This window comes from Oncorhynchus keta, chromosome 12, assembly GCF_023373465.1.
Source record: "Oncorhynchus keta strain PuntledgeMale-10-30-2019 chromosome 12, Oket_V2, whole genome shotgun sequence".
Lineage (NCBI taxonomy): Eukaryota > Metazoa > Chordata > Actinopteri > Salmoniformes > Salmonidae > Oncorhynchus > Oncorhynchus keta.
The window spans coordinates 19,626,952-19,647,657 of NC_068432.1; the positions used below are offsets into that span (position 1 = coordinate 19,626,952).

The 20,706-nt window shown below is 42.5% G+C and overlaps 2 protein-coding genes across 8 annotated transcripts in view; one reads left to right on the forward strand and one right to left on the reverse strand.

Moving 5' to 3' along the window:
* Positions 1 to 2,080: 2,080 nt before the first annotated feature.
* On the forward strand, positions 2,081 to 4,756 carry LOC118391083 (ATP-sensitive inward rectifier potassium channel 15-like). Its single transcript, XM_035782087.2, has 2 exons — positions 2,081 to 2,517; positions 3,127 to 4,756. The coding sequence occupies exon 2, from the start codon at positions 3,196 to 3,198 to the stop codon at positions 4,213 to 4,215; it is 1,020 nt and encodes a 339-aa protein (XP_035637980.1). The 5' UTR covers positions 2,081 to 2,517; positions 3,127 to 3,195; the 3' UTR covers positions 4,216 to 4,756.
* Positions 4,757 to 5,174: 418 nt separating this feature from the next.
* Positions 5,175 to 20,706, reverse strand: part of LOC118383479 (transcriptional regulator Erg-like) — a 106,430-nt gene continuing 90,898 nt past the window's right edge. For 5 of the 7 annotated variants that reach the window (XM_052457817.1, XM_052457818.1, XM_052457823.1 and 2 more), the window contains 9 exons: positions 18,208 to 18,362; positions 12,167 to 12,370; positions 9,379 to 9,459; positions 8,839 to 8,913; positions 8,298 to 8,360; positions 7,963 to 8,019; positions 7,820 to 7,867; positions 7,482 to 7,544; positions 5,175 to 7,315 (listed from right to left, as the gene is read on the reverse strand). In XM_052457817.1, coding sequence (XP_052313777.1) covers positions 6,795 to 7,315; positions 7,482 to 7,544; positions 7,820 to 7,867; positions 7,963 to 8,019; positions 8,298 to 8,360; positions 8,839 to 8,913; positions 9,379 to 9,459; positions 12,167 to 12,370; positions 18,208 to 18,362 — 1,267 coding nt within the window. In that variant the 3' untranslated portion in view covers positions 5,175 to 6,794. The remainder of the gene's footprint in view (positions 7,316 to 7,481; positions 7,545 to 7,819; positions 7,868 to 7,962; positions 8,020 to 8,297; positions 8,361 to 8,838; positions 8,914 to 9,378; positions 9,460 to 12,166; positions 12,371 to 18,207; positions 18,363 to 20,706) is intronic. The other 2 variants (XM_052457821.1, XM_052457820.1) reach the window with 2 other exon arrangements.

A 20,706-nucleotide genomic window follows, 5' to 3' on the forward strand; every position in this document is an offset into this window, starting at 1 on the left:
CTTGCTGAGTATGCCGATTTGGCTATCGACTTCTGTAAGAAGAAGGCGACCCAGTTACCACCCCATCGACAGGGGGATTGCGTGATAAACCTCCAGGTAAACGCTGCACTACCCAGGAGCCACGTGTCTCCTTTGTCCCAGGAGGAGACGTTGGCTATGGAGACATATGTCACGGAAGCCCTGGGACAGGGGTACATTCGGCCCTCCATGTCACCCGTCTCCTCGAATGTATTTTTCGTGAAGAAAAAGGAGGGTGGTTTGCATCCGTATATTGATTATCGAGGTCTAAATTCCATCACTGTGGGTTTTAGTTACCCACTACCTCTCATCGCTACGGCGGTGGAATCGTACTGTCACGAATACCCCCGAAGGTGGCTCCCCGTCCTGTTCGGGTGGCGCTCGGCGGTCGTCGTCGCCGGTCTACTAGCTGCCACCGATCCCTTTTTCCTTTTCGTTTGTTTTTGTCTAATTGTTTTGGCTGTCCGGGTTTTGTAGGTTTTGGGTTTGTTTGCACCTGTGTTTATGGCTTCACCCCTGTTTGGACCTGTTACTTTGTAGAGGATATTAAAGCGTTTTTTCCCGTTTACTTTTGCTCTTTGCGTCTGACTCCACACCCATCACTCACCCACCATTACAGCAGGTCCTACAGACCATAGTTTTGTTGACTGTTCAGTTGTGTGGTCAGGTGCCACAAAGAGAGATTTTGCAATTGGCTCAGAACAGGGTAGCACGAAAGGCCCTTGGATGTACTTGATGTACATAGACAGCTAACATCAATAATATGCATGTCAATCTCTCCTGGCTCAATGTGGAGGAGAGATTGACTTCATCACTACTTGTATTTGTGAGAGGTATTGACATGTTGAATGCACCAAGCTGTCTGTTTGAACTACTGGCACACAGCTCGGACACCCATGCATACCCCACAAGACATGCCACACACAGACCCCAAGTCCAGAACAGACTATGGGAGGCGCACTGACTACATGGAACTCTATTCGACATCAAGTAACTCATGCAAGCAGTTTAAAAAACAGATACAAAAATGCAACTTATGGAACAGCGGGGACAGTGAAGCAACACAAACATAGGCACAGACACACGATAACATACGCACTACACACACGTACACATGGATTTTGTGCTGTAGATACATGGTAGTAGAGTAGGGTCCTGAGGGCACACACTTAACGTGTTGTGAAATCTGTTGTTAATGTGTTTTAATGATATTAGAATTGTATAACTGCCTTAATTTTGCTGGACCACAGGAAGAGTAGCTGCTGCCTTGGCATAATACATGTATTTATCCATAATAAATACAATTACAAATGGTTGATAAACACAGGAAACTGTTGAGCGTGAAAAACCCAGCAGCGTTGCATTTCTTAAAACAACCCGATGTGCCTAGCACCATCTATCATACTCCATTTAAAGGCACTTAAATATGTTGTCTTGCCCATTCACCCTCACAATGGAACACATACACAATCCATGTTTCAAGGCTTAAAAATCCTTATTTAACCTGTCTCCTCACCTTCATTTACATTGATTGAAGTATATTTAACATCAATAAGGTATTATAGCTTTCAGCTCGATTCACCTGGTCAGCCCATGTCATGGAAAGAGCAGTACACCGAGTGTATATTGTTAGCACCAGCCCTCAGATCAGTTAATGAATAACCCAAGGAGCTATTATCTGCACCTCTTGTATTGTAATCCAAGGTCACAGCGCAATGGTTACACAGAGGATTGCATTAAATCTGGAGAGAGACTTCTTGTGTTTACCGATTATACAGATTCCTTATTGGCTAGATATGGGTCATGGGACCCCACTTTCTAGTTCCCTACATACAGTACATGCACTTTGAAAAACAATCGTTGCATTTTTGATGTGGTGATTTTACATACGGTGTGATTTATGATTTGACTTGCCATTTTATTAATGGTAATACATGTCATTATATTGAACCCAACTTTTCCATTTGTCTTTAGCTTTCAACTGCATCATATCTTCCCTTTAATACAATACCATAGTCAAATAAAAAAGGCTGAGATCAGGGTCATTTCATTTTCTGTTCTGTTCAAGGATTTAGAATATCTGTCAGTACATTATTAAGCCTTGGAGATAGTAAATCAGGGTGTGTGTATAAAGAAACAACAATCATGCATGGAACTACAAAACAAACTATGAGTTCAGAGAATTTTTAAAACGTGTGAAAGGGAGCACTTGTTGCATCCCTGCCCCTGGTAGGGTGGGGTAGATAGGTGGAGTTTGTCCCACACTTGAAATAAAAGCTTACCTACAGGTAGCCAAGAACTCATTGAATAAGCTTTTTTCCTTCTCTCTCCTTTTTGTTCTCACAAACTGTCCTAAATATCATTGTGCCAAAGAGGACAAAGAGGAGAGGACATTGTGGAACTCTCAATAAGTTTTTTTTTTTTACAGCAGGTTCACATTGCAGATTATAACTACTGAGAGCAAATGAAGACACACCTGAGAAGGCATCAACACTGAATGTAAGTATTATACAACTTCCTTGCATTTTAAAAGTAACTTAGAGAAGTTAGGAACTTTGTAAGACGTTCTACAGAAAGTGTTACTGCATGCTACTGAGTTAATTTACAACTTTCCATAATTTCTTATTAACCATAGAAATAATAATCCCGAGCTTTCTGTCATGAGGAGCTCTATTTTTCTAGTTGCCGTGTCAACTGGCAAAATTAAGAATCTAGATTTACATAGATGTCATATATTCTAAAAGAAACCTTGTTTAAATGTAAAAATAGTGTGTTTCAGTGGGGAATACATATAACATAATATTTAGACATTACTTAGAGGAAATGTTTTTGGGTCAGTGATATACTGTACATATTTGAACATCAGAGGGAGGACATACAGTATCTAACAGGTTAAATATATGTGTTGTGAAATTAGGTGTGTGGAAATATCTTATCAATTGCCAAATTTCTGGATGAAACCAACCAGCCACAGTAGCTCTAGTGAGAATGTTTTTGTAACTGACATTTGTCCAAAGGGCTCATTTAATGCTTGAACTATTCCTGAACTGTGTTACCTACTGTGTCCTAGTTTGTTGCCATTGACTAACATTGCTTCTTCTTTTTCAGTCCCACTGCTTGCAATGCAAATAGGGTGACAACAAAGTGGAAACTACAGAGAACACACTTAAGACCAAGATGACCACCAAGAAGGCAGATGTCCAACGGAGGATCATCTCCAAGAATGGGCACAACCAAGTGCACATTGACAATGTGGAGGGCATGGTGAAGATCTACCTCCACGACATCTGGACCACGGTGGTGGACATGAAGTGGCGCTATAAGCTCACCCTCTTCTCCTCCACTTTCATAATGACCTGGTTCCTCTTTGGCGTCATCTTCTACTTTATTGGCATGGGCAACGGTGACTTCGAGGATGAGTTGCTGTCCAACCACACGCCCTGTGTCATGAACGTCGCGACCCTAACCGGTGCCTTCCTCTTTTCCCTGGAGTCGCAGACCACCATTGGCTACGGCTTCCGCTACATCACCGACGAGTGTCCGCTGGCCATCTTCATCCTGCTGGTCCAGCTGGTCACCACGGGCCTGGCTGAGATCTTTGTAACCGGGGCCTTTCTGGCCAAGCTGGCGCGACCCAAAAAGCGGGCCGAGACCATCAAGTTCAGCCAGTTGGCAGTGATCTGCCGCCACAATGGTAAACTATGTCTGATGGTGCGTGTGGCCAACTTGAGGAAGAGCCTGCTGATCCAGATCCAGCTGATGGGCAAGCTGCTCTCACCCAATGTGACTGAGGAGGGCGAAAAGACTCTGATCCGCCAGACGGCTGTGGACTTCTACATAGACTCGTGCGGGGAGTGCCCCTTCCTAATCCTGCCCCTCACATTCTACCACGTGCTGGATGAGAGTAGCCCCCTGGCGGGGCTGACTGCCGAGAGGTTGCGGACGCGTGACTTTGAGCTGCTGGTCACCCTTAATGCCACCATGGAGTCCACGGCAGCCACTTGTCAGAGCCGCACCTCGTACGTTCCCCAGGAGATCCTGTGGGACTACAAGTTCAAGCCTGTGCTCTTCAGCACCCCTGGTGGCCAGTACGTGGCCGACTTTAACTTCTTTGACAAGGTGCAGGTGAGCAGCGACCCGACACTCCCCAGCAACAACAAAGATAAGCTGAAACTAGAGGAGTACAAGAAGGAATAAGAGGTCCCTCAAACATGTTGGACACTGGTAATAAACATGACCCACAGTTACTGTCTGGAAACAATTTGTAAACACGCATTACGGAAATATATCTGTTTTTATTTCATATAACTGCTAAACCCAATACTCATGAGTGAATGATGACACTTTTAGGCAAATTCAAATGTTCAACATGATCAGTATTTATCTGGACAGAGTAAATTCAGGTGCAGTATATAACTAGCACATCGTTTGGATCCACAAGCCATATAATAGGAGAATATGGACATACAGGCAAAATAAGGACTGGGTCTCAGGTGCCAGTGTTTGAGTGGAACTGTAGCAGCAATTATTGCTGTACTAGAAATATTTAACCTGTACATAGGATTCCAGGAAAGAAGATTCAAGATGTTGTTTCTTTGTATCACTCAAGTTGGATATTTTAATATATTATACAAATTTCACACTAAGAGCAGATGGGGATAGAACAAAACTTTTTTAGTGTGTAGCGCTTAAGAGCTGTGTTTTTTCTGTCTATGAATAAACCATTGACTTTGAAGAAGAGATGTTTCATATTCCATTATGAGATTGAAGGGATGTTTTTATCCCCCTTCCCATTACCCCCATCCCACACTGGTCTACTCCCCATCTCTTAGGGTCGCGCCAATTAAGGGCTCTCCTCAATCCGTATCGCAAAAGTTCCAAGTTACAGCGTGATTGAATTTTAAAGGCAATGGAGACTGCATTCACGGCAAACGCTGCATTTGTCGGCTCAATCGGAAATTACCTTTACATTTCTATTGTGCAATCTGCAATGCTTCAGCGATACAGATTGAATCGAACTCGAGGTCTGTCGTTTGGTTTTTGGCACACACTGAACGTTTTGGGTCAAAACAATGGGAGCAACTTCTCTTTACTGTATGCAGACAGAGCACAATAACACACAATCTTTGACCTTCCAAGACAAGAGAGGACAGCACTTTGGTTGAAAATACTTTATTAGAAATTACACTGTAGAAAATCTATCAAAGTATATGATTTTTATCGTCCCTTTAGTCAACAATCTCAGTATCTCAGTCCTGTTTCTCAGTTTACAAGGCTGCCAGTTTATAGGTGTCCTACCCAAGCCTGCATCCCATAAAATAATACTGAACAGGTCTGAAATGCCTTGCCTGGCCAACACAATCCGTTTTAGATTAGTATATATAGTTTGTTGTAAACGGTTTACAGAGATTAAAGTTCAAAGGCAACAATAGTTTAAAAAAAATGTTTTTGTTTACTGCCCGCTTTGGTCCATTTCAATTACTTTTTTTGTCACTATATCTAATTTAAAAACGTTGTATGTGTCTTTGGCTGGCTGAGATCAACTCGTAGTGTATAAATGCATAAGTTATATATTTATCATATAAAAAGAAATATAACACTGACTTGTATACTTCAATCTAACAAACGCACAGCGTTCGTGACTCAGAAAAACAATAATACAAAATTGGCACTTCATAAAATCTCTTCAGCTGAACTGGGAGTTTCTGTGGTAAGGCACTGGTCAAGAAAAACCCTCCTTCCTTCTAAAAAGATTTGAGGTCACACATTACATTTTACGAATCTTATTTCCAGTTTTTCTCAATTTCCAAAACACTGATGAATTGTTTTCAAGAATAACAATCAAGTTTTAAAAAGTTCCTTTACGTTCAATAATGCCATATGGACTACCATATAGTATAATAATACTGATAAGAAATAAGGCTAATAATATCCAAAGGAATAATACTTACTTTTTCACATATTTCATTGTCTTTTGATGATCCGCCATCCTCTCTTGATGTTTCCCCACCCTTGGTCACAAACAGTCTGTGAGTCCATCCATGGTCATATGACATGACCATCTAGCACAAGTCTACCCAAGGTGTTTCCTGCTGGTGCTAATTTCACAGTTTACCACAGCCAAGTTTAGTACTCCTCCCTACTTCCTCTGTGTACTCTAAAGTACACACTCATTTGCAACACCACACCCCTCTCCTCACTTACATCTCACTTACCTTGCCTAATCTGTACAGTCTTTGATATGTTAACTTTTTTAAATAAGGTAGTTTAATAGTTTAAAAAAATAATATATAATAAGCAACTGTTCATGCAGATATGTTATTTTTGGGGTATATTTATCGCCCTTTATAAAAAGGACATGTTCATGTTAAATAGTCCACTGATAACTCCCTTTTACGTCTACTCAAAGACTTGTCTTTCAATGTTCTCAGTAACTACATGTCGCACAATGCCCTTGGTCATAGCAACATCCTCTATTGCCCTTTTTACAGTGTGCCCTCCTATATCGTCTTATAGCGAGCGACATGTCTGTAGTCCTCCTCTCAATCCTTTAAAAAACCTTGAGTTCCCTTACCTGCTCATGCTCTAGAATTACACAAGTAATTATAGGGCATGAAACCCTACCTCTACCTCATACACCCTACCTCTACATTATTCCTTCATTATTGATCCTGCCCGCTTTTCATTTGGTTCCTAAACTGCCCTTTGTGTTTGCCGGTTTATTCCCGTTTCTTCCCCCAGTTTTAGAGTTGTGAGACGACCTCCCCCTGGCAGGTCTAATAGTAAGTCCCCATGTGAGAGGGCATGTGAGTGGCTGGGTGCCGGGTGTTTGGGTAGATACCCCCGGTGGGGGAATTCCAATAGGGGTTGGGGGCAGCAAAGAAGCTGGAGGAGGTGACAGGTAGCGCTTGGGGGTGAGGTGTGACAAAGTTGACCTTCTGCTGGTGTGCATGATAGGTGCTCATGTAGGATAAGTCGGAGGGGTATTTGTACATGGAGGACTCTGGCGGGTGAGGCTGTAGGGCCTGGGCGATGCCGTGGAAGTCAAACTTGTAGGCATAGCGCTTGCCGTGCACCTTGGTCATGATGTTCTTGTCGTAGTAGTAGCGCAGGGCGCGGCTCAGCTTGTCGTAGTTCATGTTGGGCTTGCTCTTCCTCTCGCCCCAGCGCCTCGCCACCTCGTCAGGGTCGGTCATCTTGAACTCACCATTAGTGCCCTCCCAAGTGATGCAGCCAGAGTTGGCGCTGTCTGACAGGAGCTCCAGCAGGAACTGCCACAGCTGGATCTGTCCCGAGCCTGCAGGCAGAAAGGGTGTCAGCACAGTCACAATTACTAATACTGGCTGCGATTCAAACCGCACTACGCCGACATCACACTGCACTTCACTTTCAAAGGCAATTTCCTTGAAGATCACGATCGCATTCAGGGTAACGCTACGGATGTCAGCTCAAACGTAAATTACCTTTAAAGCTCAAGAGTAGTGCGATGTCGGCGGATTGCGGTTTGTTTGAGTCCCGGCCACAGTCTGGACAGAGACAGGAAGTCAACATGTAACAATTACTTATACAGTCTGGACAGAGTCAGGGAGTCAATATCGTAACAATTATAATACAGTCTGGAGATAGAAGAGGTGGTCATCACCATAACAACTACAAAAAGGCGTGCTACAGTCAACACCACAATAACTAATAGCAACAAACAACTATTTATATAAATGGTGATTTGTTGTAATATGAATATCTAAAATCTTTAATCTTGTCTAATGAAGTGATAATCACTTCCACCCACCCTAAAACTCACCGGGGTTTGCCAGCCTGCTGCTTGTAGGCCCCAGGATCTGGTAAGGATCTAAGAAGTGAAAAACATTCACATTAGTAGGATAAATGTATTTTTCCGGCTCAGTCAACATCTATTTCAGAGTACTGTTCAAGCTTATATTTTACCTAGCTGAGGCCTCTGCTCCTCTGTTTTGGTGACAATGGTTGGGGAGGGCTGGGAACCTTGAGGGATAAAGTTCCCAAAATATTAACAGGGGGTTTCCCTGAGTGTAAAGTTCCAAGTGTATACAGTGGAGAAATAGCTTCTTATCTTGAGGTATCCAAATTCCTGTTTTCTGCCTGACCTGTTTTGTTTATGTTTCGTCTACAGGCTTGTAAAGAGCTTTTAAATCTTTTAAATTCACTGTAATGTACTTATACACATTTCCCAATAGATGAAAACCAAAGGGAGTGCCATGTTTTGACAAAGGACCAATGTGCAGCACATTGTGACTCCTTACCTTTGGTGGAAGACACAGCTTGAGGAGCCCAGCCAGATCTTCTGGCTGCTTCATAAGCCAGGTCTGTAAAATATCATAAATGACAAATGAACCTGCTGCCTGCAGCTATGAACCTTAACCCTAGAGGGCGCTATGATAAAACAAAAACATGCTGATGGGTGAGTGCATTTCTGTGGTTCACCTCATCGGTCTGAGGCAAGAGTTGTGGATTGCCAGAAACTTCCCATAATACAAGAGGCCCAAACACAGAGACACAACTACTGCATTCTGGAGTATTATTTTAAGGGCAAGGGATGCTTGAGTTGAAATGTAAATAAAACCTCTAAAACATTTTTCGACAAACTTCTAAATATATCTTTGTTTATGTGTATTTGTACATGGGCATTGGGCAATTTGCAAAATGTAGTACTTTGTCTCCAAGGTAAGTGGTTCCTTGTTTCTCCTCCCTGTACCTTGCTCCTCTACAAGTGTAATTGGATGTGCTTACAGTGTGCTCTTATGCCTCATCTACATAAATTTATAGGAGTGATGAATCACCCACCTGGCCTAGTGGAGACTCTGGGGGAGTTGTCAGTGGGATAAACAGGAGTGTTGGGGAAAATAAAACTCGCACCTCCTGCAGAGAGTGAAAGAGAGGATCATTAATAAATTATGTAAATAATTATGTACCCGTAATGACAACTTCTCATGACACAATTCCTGAATGTTCCAATTTAATTGCTTTGACGAATATCCATATGGGGAGTGATTTTGTGCAGCACAAGGACAATTACAGCAGAATGCATCAATGTTAGACTTTAGCACATGCTGTCCTCTACGCTCTACAGTCACAATGCATTACTGCACCAGCATACAGTAACTTCTGCACCACATAACAAAAATACATTAGAAATAATAACAAAAGATACAATTTGATTACTTGATGCATAATCTGATACTCATATGAATACAAAAACAAATCAGTGTGAATGTATATAAAGAGTACACTGTATATACATAGGTGGGCACTGTGTGAGTGTGCGGATACTGTGGTGGCGGGAGCAAAGCCAGAGGTAGAGAAGGGGGGCAGGGGACTCCTTACCTGAGTTGCGAGCATGCATTAACCGCGGGGAGTTTTGTAAGGCTTTGTCAACATCATCGGAAGTCAAGTGAGGAAGTGGAGCTGAGAAATAAAACATTCTTTTGAAAAAGAGATGAACCAAAAAAATAGAACAGCTCAAACAACCTATGATGTGCAAGGAGTGATGCTTTGGGAGGGAGGGGGAGGGGGCAGCCATAACACAAACACAGACCATTAGAGGCAACATTCAACAGGCAAGGAGCGATACAGGGAGATAGAGTGGTGAGGAGATAGAGAGAGAGAGAGAGAGAGAGAGAGAGAGAGAGAGAGAGAGAGAGAGAGAGAGAGAGAGAGAGAGAGAGAGAGAGAGAGAGAGAGAGAGAGAGAGAGAGAGAGAGAGAGAGAGAGAGAGAGAGAGAGAGAGAGAGAGAGAGAGAGAGAGAGAGAGAGAGAGAACTTGTAAGTAAGACAATGGTAGGGAGGGCCAACCCAAATAAACAGTTAATCACTCGTGCCCACATTCGTCCGTGAGAATCCATCGCTTTCCCTCCTCCAAAGTAAATTCGGTGAGCGTGTGTACACATGAGGGGGAAAGAGAAGCAGCAGCCATTGCCAAAAACAAAAGGAGGAGAGGGGGATGAAAGGAAAGCTTGTGAGGGCTTTCTTCACCCCCATCACTAGTGTATTTTCCACTCAAAGCCAAATCCAGCAACTATTTTTAATATAGGGCCAGCAAAAAACAAGTCTTTGGAGTGACACTAAGTATGCCTATTGGCAATTCTCTCTGATCAATTTCAAACTGCCCACAGTATTTCAATGAGGGTGTGGGAACTGGTGATTACACTAAAAGTAATGTATAAGAAAAGGCCTTTCAAAACATTTTCGTGAGACTCATGCATATCAAGAGCGATTCAAGCACAGGATTGTGGAATAATGCAATGGGGGCGATATTTTGGGTATGTCATATGGTTCTGGCAATATCTACATAGAAACACCATCAGGAGGAAGGATGAGAGTGGCCAGTTTAGGCCCTTGCCTCCTAAAAGACCCTATGATCTGTGAACTGTACATGATACACACCATCTTGGTGTCATTATACTCCTTATAGCGTGCTCTAACATATGGAGTATTTCAAGATTATAAAAGAAAAATGTTAACATTAATTTATTCAACATATTAATATAAAGTGCCCTTTTTGATTTAGTTAATTTTAAGACAATGTTTGCAACAATATACTCTAAAATTACATCAAATTTCCATAGTGGGCTCTCTCCTAGTTTTGAAGTTATGATTAATTTAATGAGCACCACCAACACAGTGAATGGGTTTGATACTGGTGATTTGCTGAATGTGCAACCCTAAAGGTGGGCTGTGATTGGTAAATGACCTATAACGTCAATGTATAAAATTGGTCTTCATATTAATATATTTTATGTTGAATATATGAATGTGTAAATTTCAGAATCTAGACATACTCCATATTTGAGAGCACATTATAAGGAGTACAATGGCAAAAATATGTTATCTGTATCGTACGGTTCATGGATCGTTGGGTCTTACAGGAGCCAGTGGTCTAAAAAGGGCCTAAATCGGACACTTTCATTATACAAATGTAACAAGCATGTCAAACATCCTTCCTCCCAATGAAGTTTCTATGTCAGAATTCACAGAACAATCTGAGATACCCAAAATATTTTCGGGATGTCCTGACATGGAATCCCCCAATGTTATACTGTACCTATATTTAGTCTGAATGGGGACAGTTTTTGGCACATAATGATGACACACAAAAATGAACAACACCCATGTTCAGAAGGTGGTGGTACACATCACTCAACTCTGAACTCCTCAAGCTATCTGGCTTTCTCATTTCTCTGTCTGGCTGGCTCTATCTGTTTGGTTCTCCTCTTTCTCCCATCACTCACCTCCTCTGCACATCTGTGGGTGAACCCTACCGAAACCGACACTGATATCAAACAAACAAACCCACAAGCAGTCACTATGAGAAGAGTAATGGTTCACTGGAAAGTTCTCTGCACAATCAAATGGAACTTGGACTCAGAGAGACCAGAGAGAGAGTGTCAAAGATAAACATAATCTCAAGAGTCTGACAAACCTTCTCCAATGACTATAAACAGATATGCTTCTTACGATGGGTGCCAATGATGGCTTTATTGATGTAGTGTACCTATTCCTCTTTAAAACATATGATTAATTATTTTATTATTGTTACACTACTGCCACCATTACTCCTACTGCTACTACATAGCTACCACTGTAACATCTAATGTTAACAACTTAAAACCAGAATGTGTGTGTATGCATGTGAAGAAGCATGTGGAGGATCATGCACCAATGCATGTGTTGGAGAGAGGAGGTGAGGTGTCAGTGGACAGGAAAGCAGGTCTTGGAGCAGTGAGTCACTCAGCCAAAGCAGCAGAAGCAGTGACAACAGGGACTCCTTCACCAGGTTTCATTCTAATCTGCAGTCAAGCAAAGTAGCTGAGGCCCTCCAGAGAATGTCAGTGAGAGCTCAGTTGGATGCCGGCTATAAAGCCCCTTAAGCCTGCTTAACTTATAACCCACCAGGACAAGTTCTCTAACCTTACCCCTGGTATAGAGGTAGAAAAAGATGGACCACCAGACCACAGCAGCCCTTCAATAGTATCCCTTTGTAGCCTCTTTCTTTACTGCCTGCCATTGCATTGTGTTGGCCAGCTAGGGAAGGGGGGCAGAAGGCGGGAGCATGTAGAGGGAGGAGAGGAGAGAGGGATGATGATGAGGAGGAGAAGGAAGATACTAGACTCACTCTCTCTGAGGTAGTGCAGATGGGAGAGCAGGATGTCTGCGTTGTAGCTGAGCGTGAGCCTCTGGAAGTCCTCCTTGCACATCTTGCACAGGTCTTTGCCGTCCACGTTGTGGAAGAGAGCCATATCCACATCCAGCAGGCCATACTCCTTTACTGCCCACTCCAGCCACTGGCGCACATGCTCCGTGGACCACAGTGTGGGATCTGCCAGGCCATGGACACAACACAGGGAAAACTCTTACCTTCATTCTTACATTCTTACTTATTTTCTTACAGTTCATACTTACTCCCATTCTTTATATGATAACAGGTTTGAGTGTACATTTGTAATGAAATTGGTTTTATTAACCAACATTTTCTAAATTAATTTAACATTTTGAAATTAAAATTGTCCAATTAGATGACTGCTGAGAATGTGTTTAGAACCGTGACACTCTCTTTCCCAGAGATCATGCACCTGGTACCAAACATCCCACTCAGAGAGCAAGGAGCAAGAGGCAACGGTAACTCCGTGAGCATCCATCTCTACAGCACCATGAGGCAAGGGTCGTGGGTCGATCAGTGGGTCTGGCACTCGCAGTGTTTCCCCTTTATTCATTTAGCAACAGCGGGCCACTAATCCTTTTTGTGATGGTAAAACGTTTTCAGTGTAAACCTAAACGACTAACACCAGATATAAAGTATGTAGAGAAAATAATGAACCTATATATTTTTTAATAAGATCATCTTTGAGAACAGAAAAATCACCAGCATATTAACTAGACAGTCAGGGATAATCTAACATTCAAAAAATGTCATGGCATGGGGCCTCCATTGATTTTGTTATAATGTTTGGATCACTCAGATAGCATAAGAACATGGCATAAGCCTTGGCAAAATGTGTAGAATTTTTTGAACATTTGCTATAAAACAGCATTTTTTTCTCTCAGCCCCATGACAAAATATGGTAGAAATGCAGGAAATGTAACTAAAAGTTAAATGTTGTCTCTGCAGCCAAGAGGAGGGCCTCTAAAATGTTTGGTTGGAGACCACACCATTGGCCATATCCATTATAATGCCCCCACCACGCCCACCACCTATTCGCCATTTTGTTCCAGAAAAAAACCCTGGGGTGACATGTTACAACGTACAGTATATTTGTAGCAGCGGAGGCCCCTCAGAGGAGGAAGCGGAGGACCATCCTCTTCAGTGAATTTCATTACATTTTTATAGTAAAACATTTAAAAAGTTATACTTTTAAATAAAACTATACTAAATGTATTCACGTCACCAAACAATTTATTAAAACACACTGTTGCAATGAAGGTCTACAGTAGCCTCAACAGCACTCTGTAGGGTAGCACCATGGTGTAGCCAGAGGACAGCTACCTTCCGTCCTCCTCTGGGTACATTGACTTAATACAAAACCTAGGAGGCTCTTGGTTCTCACCCCGTTCCATAGACTTACACAGTAATTATGAGAACTTCTGGAGGATGTCCTCAAACCTATCAGAGCTCTTGCAGCATGAACATGTTGTCCACCCAGTGAAAGGATCAGAGATTGAATCTAGTACTGAATGCATAAGCTACAGCTAGCTAGCACTGCAGTGCATAAAATGTGGTGAGTAGTTGACTCAAAGAGAGAAAGAGGCAATAGTTAAACAGTTTTGAACAAATAACCCAGATAACACTGGGCCAATTGTGCGCTGCCCTTTGGGACTCCCGGTTACAGCTGGTTGTGATACAGCTTGGGATCGAACCCGGGTCTGTAGTGATGCCTCAGCACTGAGATGCAGTGCCTTAGACCGCTACACCACTCGGGAGGCCAGACTAAGGCGTTAGTTCTATTAGCTATGTTGACTATGACATTGCTTTAGCTAATATGGTGATAACGATGTAGGCTGTGTGTAGCGGCTATAATATGGTTAGGCTTGGAAAGGTTTTTTCACCTGGTCACATCTGATGTGTTGTGCATTGAAGTCCATCAGTGAAGAATCTCAAATATCAAATACATTTGATTGGTTTAAAACCTTTTTGCTTACTACATGATTCCATATGTGTTATTTCATAGTTTTCATGTCTTCACTATTATTCTACAATGTAGAAAATAAACTCAAATAAAGAAACGTCCTCTCACTGTCAACTGTGTTTATTTTCAGCAAACTTAACATGTGTAAATATTTGTATGAACAAAACCAGATTCAACAACTGAGACATAAACTGAACATGTTCCATAGACATGTGACTAACAGAAATGGAGCAATGTGTCCCTGAATAAAGGGGGGGGGGGGTCAAAATCAAAAATAACTGTCAGTATCTGGTGTGGCCACCAGCTGCATTAAGTACTGCAGTGCATCTCCTCCTTATGGACTGCACCAGATTTGCCAGTTCTTGCTGTGAGATGTTACCCCACTCTTCCACCAAGGCACCTGCAAGTTCCCGGACATATCTGGGGGGAATGAACCTAGCCCTCACCCTCCAATCCAACAGGTCCCAGAGGTGCTCAATGGGATTGAGATCCGGGCTCTTCGCTGGCCATGGCAGAACACTGACATTCCTGTCTTGCAGGAAATCACGCACAGAACGAGAGGTATGGCTGGGGACATTGTCATGCTGGAGGGTCATGTCAGGATGAGCCTGCAGGAAGGTTAACACATGAGGGAGGAGGAGGTATTCCCTGTAATGCACAGCATTGAGATTGCCTGCAATGACAACAAGCTCAGTCCGATAATGCTGTGATACACCTCCCCAGACCATTTTTTTATTTTTTATTTCACCTTTATTTAACCAGGTAGGCTAGTTGAGAACAAGTTCTCATTTGCAACTGCGACCTGGCCAAGATAAAGCATAGCAGTGTGAACAGACAACACAGAGTTACACATGGAGTAAACAATTAACAAGTCAATAACACAGTAGAAAAAAAGGGGAGTCTATATACAATGTGTGCAAAAGGCATGAGGAGGTAGGCGAATAATTACAATTTTGCAGATTAACACTGGAGTGATAAATGATCAGATGGTCATGTACAGGTAGAGATATTGGTGTGCAAAAGAGCAGAAAAGTAAATAAATAAAAACAGTGTGGAGGACCCTCCACCTCCAAATCGATCCCGCTCCAGAGTACAGGCCTCAGTGTAACTCTTATTCATTTGAAGATAAACGCGAATCCGACCATCACCCCTGGTGAGATAAAACCGCGACTCGTCAGTGAAGAGCACTTTTTGCCAGTACTGTCTGGTCCAGCAACAGTGGGTTTTTGCCCATAGGCGACGTTGTTGCCGGTGATGTCTGGTGAGGACCTGCCTTACAACAGGCCTACAAGCCCTCAGTCCAGCCTCTCTCAGCCTATTGCAAACAGACTGTGTGTTCCTGGTGTAACTCGGACAGTTGTTGTTGCCATCCTGTACCTGTCCCGCAGGTGTGATGTTCGGATGTACCGATCCTGTGCAGGTGTTGTTACACGTGGTCTGCCATTGCGAGGACGATCAGGTATCCGTCCTGTCTCCCTGTAGTGCTGTCTTAGCCATCTCACAGTACGAACATTGCAATTTATTGCCCTGGCCACATCTGCAGTCCTCATGCCTCCTTGCAGCATGCCTAAGGTAAGTTCACACAGATGAGCAGGGACCCTGGGCATCTTTCTTTTGGTGTTTTTCAGAGTCAGTAGAAAGGCCTCTTTAGTGTCCTGAGTTTTCATAACTGTGATCACAATTGCCTATTGTCTGTAAGCTGTTAGTGTCTTAACAACCGTTCCACAGGTGTATGTTTATTAATTGTTTATGGTTCATTGAACAAGCTTGGAAAACAGTGTTTAAACCCTTTACAATGAAGATCTGTGAAGTTATTTGGATTTTTACGAATTATCTTTGAAAGACAGGGTTTCGTAAAAATAAAGAAAAACCCTTGAAATAGTAGGTGTGTCCAAACTTTTCATTGGTACTGTATATGCAGGCAAGAGTGTGCAAGGCGGTATTGAATGTGTCACTGTCTGTCACCTTACATGTTTCATTGTAAACTTTAATTCATAGGCTAGGTTGTAGCAACTTCATGATGGGTATAGGGAAAATGTAAGTATCATGTAGCAGCCTAAGCCTATCGATGTTGCATTGAACTGGGTGAATGGGACATGAATGACACCCATCCAATAGGCTGTAATAGAAATAAAGCCATGGTCATGAGAATAATAAAAATAGTCCTTCCTGATCTTAAACAGGACTGACTGATTTGTAGCATTTGATGCATTGAGTCTTTTGGGGGTTTTCAATTAGGTAAATGCAGATGGGCAACCCCATGCTTTAGCCTATTATTTATAGCCGATGTGTTGCATCAGATTTGCCTGACAACTCAAACGGAATTCTTCCGCTGCTCTATCTTTTGCAACATACTTCAGTCTGAGACTGCCATCGTTGAAGTTGTTTGTGGTGAGGTCAAAATGTGGGGTATAGTACAAAACAAGTATGAAATCCAATGACAAACTTTCAAATAACCGCTTTACCCACAAGTGTTCTGACTCTGGCACAACACATCCATTTCTGGGACCAATCAGAACGGTTAGAATGTGTTTGCGTCCTAGAAATCGCCGGAGAGGTACTCAGATACAGACTCATTGCGGAGAAGAAACAAACGTACGCGGGCGTTTGGCTGGAGCAAGGAGTGTGGGTAGCAAGGCAAGCATAAGTTGGGCTACAGGTTATAATGTTTTAAAAGGGAAAATTATATTTCAGATGGTGTCAATATCATTTAGTTTTGGAGTATAATGCCTTTATAAAAAGTAACCAGAGTGATCTTCTCACAACACAATATTTTCTTATATGGCAGAGATTGTGGGTCGAGGACGGGGGGGCGGGGGTTGAGGCTTCTTAAAATGCCCTAAGGGATGCATTATGCATCATATAGGAACAGCTCTGTATGTATTTGAAGTTGAGATTATATCCCCAAGTCCCTATACCAAAATATCAGGAATGTGTTTCCTATATGTAGAGCAGAAAAGCCAGTTGAATGATGACCTCCCATTATATTCCATGAAGCAGTGTGTGCCTATTGTCCTCCTCTAACTAAACAGCAAAAACAGGATGTTCTTAACATGCCGTGTCATTGTCCTTGTCAGCTTCAGTTGAAGAGGAAGTTGCGCTACCCCAGAAAAACTGTGATGCACAACCCCCAGATAGAGAATACAGTGCTGCATGCCCTCAATGGACAGGTTTTTCTGTGGGGAAATTACTCTAAAAAAGTTACTCTATGGTGTTTTTCCATTGGAAACATTTCAGTGACAAAGGCTAACATGGAGAATGATCTAGTGTGATCTTTGGTTTGCGCTTCATGTAATTCATAAAAGTGTAGTCCTCAAAACCCTGATGCACATAGGCCAGGAATAGAAAATGTATACATCTAGTGACTATGCATTGTCGATCTTTAAATCAAAGAAAAACCTTAGTATGTCAATTTCATTCTGGAAAATATCTACATTCATCTCATTTCAAAGATTTTGGCTTTATTTGGCTGCTTTACAGTCATATGTGTGTTCCAGTCAGGATTCAGGTATTGTATTCTAGGTGTGTGAATGCGGAAATTATAATAATACCTTTCTCCAGTTTGGCAGGGACTCACAACCCCTCCTTCACCCTGATCCTTACTCCACCCCTTTGGACCAGAACCATAGGAAATGGTCTAGACAATGAACAGCACACTCGGCAACAAAATGCTAGAGCTTCTGTGCTGCAGATCACAGGAAGTCTCTCCTTGTGACAGATGAATGCACTGTACGTGAGAGACATGAGGTCCCCTTATCAAAGGCAGTGAGTGACCACATACTGGACCTGACTGACTGGGACTGGTATTGAAGGCTTCTTTAACCAGAGATGGCAACGTCCTGCTTCTCATTCCAAAGTGGGTCCTCTTAAGCTATGTTTACATGTGCATATTGATTATAATCTCAATTGAAGACAGGTGAGTCAACCCAATGTAATTGAGCAGATCCAACTAAGCGCTTCAGCTGTCTATAGAAAAGTGTTCTGGTGTTCAGATCACTGTGGTGTAATTTGGGGTGTTGACCTGTTCTGTTACCTGCGGGAACGATGACGCGGCGCTCGTTGGTGGTCATGTTGGGGGGAGCGATGAGCTTGTCCTCCAGGTAGCTGCTGTATGTGACGGGGGCAGCGCCCTCACCTCCGCTGGACAATTTTCTGTTCTTCCCCACACTGCAGTCATCAGGAGAGTTCCTGTCGGGACAGAACACAGAGTGATGAGGTCAGTCAAAAAGAGGCGGAGTCACCCATATATGGGCAGAGTCAATCCCAGAGGGGTGAAATCAACCACCCTTGCAATGTTCATCTAGAATTAGAATAACTTTATTTTTCCAGTGAAGGAACTTCTTGTTTGGAGTGGTTCAAAAAGACGAAAGTTACAACAAAAAACACAGACATATCAGGCATCGCAGTAGACCCACTAGGCACAAATCATAGTCTCACCAGACATTCTAGCCTGAGGACAAAGTTACACAAATAACAAACATCTAGGACAGTGCAATACAATATTGTGAACATTCATGCGTATTAGCCAGGTCTTCCGTTGGTTAGCGATCTCAGGCTACCAAAACCAAAGGGTTTTGATTGCTGATATTGTAGCAGTCTCAGATAATCAGACACGCCGTCCATTCATCACACTCACGGCAGCATTCTCTGAGACCTAGGCCCTAACTGATAACACTACATTGGAACATCTGTTTATCAACTGTTTGTTAACCATTAGTAAGTAAACTGTTTGTTGATGATTATTATCTGTTGTTCATGTATTTATAACATGCATTCATGTTTACACAAAAATCTCCCCATAACAATGCTAGCATGTGCCTCAATGCCCAAACAGAGGAGACAGTGTAATTGTGATTTCAACTCTCCTCCCAACACAGACTGCGAAACAAAGCAGTCTCAGATTTTTCATCTATACCAGCTAAGGCTGCAACCTATGCCCCGCAGCTCTCCTGAAGCCACATAAAAAGAGAGGGATCTCCACTAAAATAAAGTAGAGGGGAGGGAGTAGTGCCAGAGGCCCTGGACCCCATTCCAAATTACTCTTCTCCCCTTATTATAGCTGCTGATTCCCCCAGGGCGCAGTCAACAGATGGGACAGATTACCCATGGAATGTCACATAAATTCATATCAACCTCCCTTGGCCAAGATATTAACCATTTTGGGATCATTTATTGGAATCAAAGTCATGTGTCAACCAACTGTTGGCCTCTAACGACCCAGCCTTGATGGAGAGGCTGCCCTGCCACGGGTACAGGCCAGATGCATGTGATTTGGGAATAGCTGTTTCAAAGTTTTGAAAAAACACAAAAGTGATTTGTCAGATCTGTTGTTAGAGGGATTTTTTAATCCAGTCTTATTTCAATAGCGTGAACGCTAATGATTAATGTTAGTCCTAAAATTTACAGTAACTATTCTACGGCACTTTCATTGAGAGAGGTTTTATACTTATTCTCAGGATTTAACTGCCTGTAGTGCTGGTAGTCCCAAAGACTGTCCATTGACAACATGTTGGTGTCCATTTCTTTTGATCCAGTTTCCAGATTGGAATGTTAACATGAGACTTTCAACTGAAATTACCACATTGCTGCTGCAACATAGACCGCCTTAAATACCTTCTGTTTTTTTCACTTGGCAGAAATGCGGCCTCCCAGAGGGGGTCTCTCTTACATATGTCCATAAACGTTAGCAACTAGGCTGCAGACACTAGAGTCAATGGGGTTCAGAGGGTCAACATATAAAAAAATCAGGTGAATGCTTCACTACGAATATTTCAGGTGGAAGAAAATGTCACTTTCAGCCAAATAGCATAACCTGAGTGATTGCCTTCCCAGAATATGGAACTCTCATCATTAGGGAATCCATCATTAAGGCATATGTCACGACTTCCGCCGAGGTTGGCTCTCCTGCCCGTTCGGGCGGTGCTCGGCGGTCGTCGTCACCTTCCTACTAGCCACTACCGATCCCTTTTTGTGTATCTGTTGGTTTTGTCTGATTTGTTTCACCTGTGTGTTGTTTAGTTTATTAGCGTCTGTATATATAGTAGGTTGTCCCGCCCTTGTTTTGTGCGGGATTGTTTATTTTGTCATCTATGTCTGTCGGTGTATCTTGTGTTCTTATTCTCCGGTTCGTCTTTTATCCTGTGTTGGATTGTTCACCCTGTGTGTATTGGGTTGACCGTGTTTCTTGTTCACCGGAGAATAAACTTTCATATCGCTATCTGCTCTCTGCGCCTGATTCCACCCACCTTGATTAGACGTGACACCATAAGGATGTCATATCTGGATCTATGAGTTGAACAAGAGGTGAGAGATGTCCAAGGTGTGACTTGGGACTAAAAATTCCCTCGAAATTCACCTGATTGAAAAACATTTTAACAAAAACAAAATATAATATCATATTTGTTTAACAAAAACAAAATATAATATTGGGGAGTATTAGGAGTGAAGTTTCAAGCTGTTGCAAAAGAATGCCTGATACTAAACTCAGCCATAATAAAACTTCCCATACGAAAATGATGTTGGGGAGAATTCA

What these genes read in the sequence shown, in the direction of transcription:
- LOC118391083 (XM_035782087.2), top strand. Translation starts at nt 3,196, where the DNA reads ATGACCACCAAGAAGGCAGATGTCCAACGGAGGATCATCTCCAAGAAT.